The sequence below is a fragment of the Oncorhynchus mykiss genome, chromosome 10 (genome assembly GCF_057628025.1).
Source record: "Oncorhynchus mykiss isolate SJ-2025 chromosome 10, ASM5762802v1, whole genome shotgun sequence".
Classification (NCBI taxonomy): Eukaryota; Metazoa; Chordata; class Actinopteri; order Salmoniformes; family Salmonidae; genus Oncorhynchus; species Oncorhynchus mykiss.
This window is the reverse complement of record NC_143031.1, coordinates 9,948,501-9,954,068: the sequence shown is the minus strand read 5'-3', so window position 1 is coordinate 9,954,068 and position 5,568 is coordinate 9,948,501. Positions and strand designations below refer to the sequence as shown.

At 39.6% G+C, this 5,568-nt stretch overlaps 1 protein-coding gene across 1 annotated transcript; it reads left to right on the top strand.

Annotated features, from left to right (window-relative positions):
• The first annotated feature begins 1,075 nt into the window (after window positions 1-1,075).
• On the top strand, window positions 1,076-3,025 carry nhp2 (NHP2 ribonucleoprotein homolog (yeast)). The gene is made up of 4 exons (XM_021617565.3): window positions 1,076-1,401; window positions 1,631-1,700; window positions 1,818-1,923; window positions 2,268-3,025. Exons 1-4 carry the CDS (start codon window positions 1,233-1,235, stop codon window positions 2,391-2,393), a joined length of 471 nt encoding a protein of 156 aa, XP_021473240.1. The 5' UTR covers window positions 1,076-1,232; the 3' UTR covers window positions 2,394-3,025.
• Window positions 3,026-5,568: the final 2,543 nt, after the last annotated feature.

Sequence of the window (5,568 nt, the reverse complement as noted above, 5' to 3'; positions counted from 1 at the left end):
ATTACACAATACATGTAGAAAATTATACAAGTGGTTGAAATTCGTGTCATAATGTAAAAAACGTTAGCAGACCAATTATTTGGTTTAACAATATGAAAAAAGGGAAAAAGTGAATCACCTTCATAGCACAAATAATATAACGGTGACGTTATTGTTAACTGCATTAAGTAATGATTACTAGATAGTTATCATGGTAACAACAGTAATAAAAATATAAAAACATTATTTTTAATGCTACTATTAATATTATTAACAATAATAATCATTATTATAATAATCAACTTAAAAATTAAAAATACAACTTTTAAATCCCATTATTCAGCCCATTCCCATTATTCAGCCCATTCCCATTATTCAGCCCATTCGTATTGCCCTCTGCAAGGGCCGTGGCTTTTGTGGAGCGATGGGTAACGATGCTTCGTGGGTGACTGTTGTCTGTGTGCAGAGCGTCCCTGGTTCGCGGTCGGGGCGAGGGGACGTACGTAAAGTCTATACTGTTACATAGGCACCCCCATTTTAATCCGTTTGATCACTGTAAAAGTCCAGCAACACTTCCTATGACCTAGATTTTTGTTCAAGCTGATCTGTTTTGTACAGATAACTGTGTACTGTGATATATGTAAGTCCAATATGAAAATCAGATTGTATTTAAGCTGGAAACGAAACTCTTTAAGGGCCTCAGATGATGGTCCTCTGCGTATAAACTCTGTGAATGTGGAAACTATAGGGGCTCAAGAGTAAAATGGACCCCCATTTTACATCCGACACAAAGTACAGAAAATTGTGTACAGTGCAGTAAATGATGAGTACACACACACCAAAAATATTGTTGACCATTTTGGCGTGAACACATTTAAAATAAAACAATCACATAATATGTCACATATTATTAAATTGTGATTTGTATAATAGATAGTATACAATATATCGATAATTGTGCAAAGTTTCCGTCATTTTCACCCTAATTATTGATTTTAAAGGTAAACCAAATGGAACTCTTATTCTGAAGGATTGCAAAAATACTTGACCCGGAATTACAAAATTATTCTTGCCTGCCTCACAGCGGTGCACTGGTGACCCTTATTCTGAAGGATTGCAAAAATACTTGATCCGGAAGCACTACGTTTTTCTGCACTGGCAACACGTGTGTAGCTTTTTTTCTCCCACTTGCAACGTAGCACGCTGCAAACTAACTAAAACGGTAAGTAACTTCTGCGTTATCTCTCAGAAACATGACCAAGGTAAAGAAGGAAAAAGGCACTAAGGAGGAGGAGGCTGGAGCGACGGAGACTGTAGGGACAGAGAAGTCGTATCAAGAGTTGATTGCAAACATCAACCCAATTGCTAATCCACTGGCCACTAAGAAGCTAAGCAAGAAGCTCTACAAATGTGTCAAAAAAGGTAAACTATACATTATATTTTCATATTGACAAATACATGCCAAGAATATGGTCGACATTTTCAAATAGTATCCAGCAAGGTAACGTTAGTCAGCCTGCTAATATTAGCTTGGTGAACTGTTAGTTAGCTAGGACATTTGCCAACGTTAGTAGTTGGCAAGTGAGCTGAGTGGTGTTAGCAACTTCAGCTAACTTTCCGTCTTTATTTACATGCAACTCTGTCCTTTCAGCATCTAAGCTCAAACAAATTCGCCGTGGAGTGAAAGAAGTTCAGAAGTTCATTAACAAAGGAGAAACTGGGTAAGTTTGTTAATTAATTTAGCCTGTACTGTTTGAATATTTTGCTAACGTTCTGCAAATGGTTATCAGATCATACGCATGCTTCTCTATCTATATACAATTATATTTTTTTTGCAGGATTGTGGTGTTGGCTGGAGATACTCTTCCAATCGATGTTTACTGCCATCTACCCGTCATGTGTGAGGACAGGAGTCTGCCATATGCCTATATTCCCTCAAAAGTGGTGAGTTCTCCAAACCAAAAGGCCTAACTGCGGAAGTGCATAGAGATGTCGGAATTGTATATCAAGTCATTGTCCACAGAGTTATGAAACTACAGAGCGCTACATGGTTCAAAGCACCTAACATCACAATTAAGCTTTTCATATCGCCACCATCTTGGAGCTGAAATTGATCATGTGTACTGTACTAAAAATACAAAAAGAGGAATGCACAATAATGACAAACCTCTGGCTTTCCTTATCAATTAGTTTTGCGAAGGATGTGACGAGTAAGCAATTGAGGTTCTCCCATGAAATCAATGAGGCGAATACCTTTTAAAGTAACCCTGCCATGTCTATCTCCTCAGGACCTTGGTTCGTCTGCAGGCTCAAAGCGGCCCACCTGCGTCATCATGATCAAATCTCACGAGGACTATAAGGAGGCCTATGATGAGTGTTTCGAGGAGGTCTCTGCCCTGCCCAAACCCCTCTGAACCTGTTTTCTGGCTATCAGACTCAAATTGTATCTTGAGAAATGTCTGGCTGTAGGCAGAATCAATTGGGGGGGTGAAATGAACTGACTAACTAGAGCCAAGCTGCAGGGTGGTGTGATATTTCAGTCTCAGTATACATCGATACCCCAGCAGTCCCCCCCCCCCCCCCCCCCCCCCCACCTTTGTTTGTTTTGGTTATTAAATGTAAACGGGGCCTATGATGGTTGACAGCATTCTGTGGTGTTTTTAAATAGGTGCTGACTTGAAACAGGACTTTATTTTCCTCGTTTTGGTGGCATCCATGTGTTGTCTACAGCCAGATATGAATATGTCTACCAAGTACATTCAGTTTTTACATTGTATTTAGGTGCTTTCATAACTTGTGTTATTTCAATGTCACACCTGCTATCGGTTGCACTGCTATGTAACATACATTTTGGTATGAATAATACATCTGCACGCTGATTTTGAGTTGATGAGCCTTGTGTTTGAAGGGTCAGGACTTGGGTTAGGTAACAGAGCATGTGCTTAGCGTATCTTGTTTGTTTTTGTTGGCCGGTTCTAATTGAGGGACCATAGGGGACTACATGACTCCTGCGCAATTAAACAATAAATCATTTTCTGCAATCTCATTCTGATGGGTTTGATCATTGCAATTGTAAATGAATGTATCACTTATGTGGCGGAAGCGTTGGACTAGTAACCGAAAGGTTGCAAGATCAAATCCCCGAGCTGACAAGGTCATTCTGCCCCTGAACAAGGCAGTTAACCCCACTGTTCCTAGGATGACATTGAAAATAAGATTTTGTTCTTAACTGACTTGCCTTGTTAAATAAAGGTTAAATTTAAAAATGTAGCCCATACATTTACATTTAGCAGGTAAATCCCCCCATTCATCGTTTTGTCTTAGTTCTATCTTTTCTCATTTATTTTGTCACAGGCATATTGACATTCCCCTTTGCATAGGTTCTTCACACTCTGTTGCTTTGAGGAAGGTGTGTTGCCAGGTGATACGATGCTGTATTGATGCAATAAATGCACCTGTTTTTGTTTTTTTAAGGTACATCTCAACACAACGTCTGCTTCTTTACATTAGGAGAGGGGAGATACATTTACATCATGAAGGCACAAAATGGACGTCCTTATAGTTTGTTTTGTAAAAGCCTGGGTGGGCGTTGGAGATCATTATTACGAATGTGAACATTATGGTGGAAACATTAACTTAGCAGGCCATGCTTGGAAGCAGCAAACTGAGCAGGTGTTCACCTTTATACAGATACACTTTTGATGCATTTTACAGACTCATTTCTTAACAAATGACACACCTGCTATCGGTTGCACTGAAAGAACAAGTTGAGCTGAATATTTTTTTTTTTGTATGTGTAAAGCGCTTGCTCTTGGAGCAGGTTTTGGCCAAGATTATCCTATGAAACTGAGTAGCATTTCGCTACACTTGCAATAACATCTGCTAAAGCGTGTGTTATGTGACCAATAGGATTTGATTTTACTAACAACCACAAGGTGTCAGTAGTGTCACGTTTTAATGTAGACCAGGGATGGGCAACTGGTGCACCCTCTTGTGTGGGCCTGCAGATAAATCAATCCCCCCATCTCAACATTAGGGGGCTCAACCTAATGTTGAGAGTTAAAAGAGCAGATTACACAAGATGAAACTTGCAGCTTTTCTGTTCGGTCACTCACTGGCAGTCACTCAATTAGCCCATGTCAGCAAAAAAAACAAGTTCTGTTAAGTTAGTCTAGCCAGCTAAACTTGTAATCATGGTCAAATTATAGACCACAGGGCCCCCATGGATTTTGTTAGTCACTCTCACTCAGAGATATTAACTGCAAAAAAAAAAAAATAGAAATTTTCTCTGCCCCATGGGATAATTTGTATGATTGTTTGAAATTAGTTACACAATTGCAAAATCTTATCTCCGCCCCATGGCAAAATGGGTAGGAATGCAGCAAATGAACTCCCTTAACTTCAATTTATTCTCTCCACTGTCAAGAGGGGGGCTGCTAAAATCTTTTGCTTGCAAGGTACGGGCGCCTCCCAACAAAATGTAACTTAGGCTAGGTCCGGCTCACTGCATATATGGGTACACAGACCCATGAGCCACTGCGGCCCCTCATAATGAGTTCTGATTTTATTGTGACCCCCACCCCTATCAAAGTTGCCATTCCCTGATGTAGAAATATCCCTCCACTAGGTGTGAACGTTGTCCTGTTGGTAGCCTCTCTAGACATTGAGTCAAGACTTTCACCTGCTCTTATTCCGGCTTTATTTTAAAACCCATTATTAAACAGTCTGTTTTTTTTTGCTTGGAATCTGACCTTCAACAGAACATTTCACAAAATATTATGGCCACTTTCCCTCACACATTTATCCCACCATTCTGCGTGCACTGAATAGGGTGAATCAAATGACATTTTATTGGTCACATGCGCCGAAAACAAAAGGTGTAGACTACCTGAAATACTTACTTACGAGCCCTTTCCCAATGATGCGGGGATTAAAAAAAATGATAATCAGGGTAGTGCTGCTCTTTATTTGGTGAGGAAACACCTGGCGTGTTGGCTGTTGAAACAGTCTGTGAACCCCTCTCTCCCCTCAGTCCCCACCAGGCCAACATTTATGTTGCTGTTTTTTCCTGTGTTGACATTTCAAATATTTCTCCCCCCAAAAAAAGCCACCAATACTGTGTTTGTTGTGTTTAGCTCTATTTTCCCCAAAATCCTACAAAAGCAGAAGAGCCATGTCTCAGTCCATCAGAGCACAATGGTTTTAACAGGGGAACATCCAAGAAGGAACTTTAACAGAAGAGTATCTTTACTACTTTCCAGATATATTTCCTGGAATTATTAACCTCGATGTCTTCATACAAGGATGGAGATAATCCTGACCGTTTTTGGATCCTCTCTTCCCCAGTCTGGTGGATATCCACGGATATTACTTTGAATTCATATATCTTTTATTTGTGACCAAGGTATTTATTTGAGATGACCTGAAATAGGCAAGTGTCTGAACAAACAGCTTCAATGATAGGGAGTTGATTAGATATTTACCATTAACGAGATATTTTACCATTGTAAATGACTTAACGTCCTCTAATAATAGTAGTGGTCAAGATTTCTATCTGTGTTATTACTTATTTAAAGATAAATATACTCT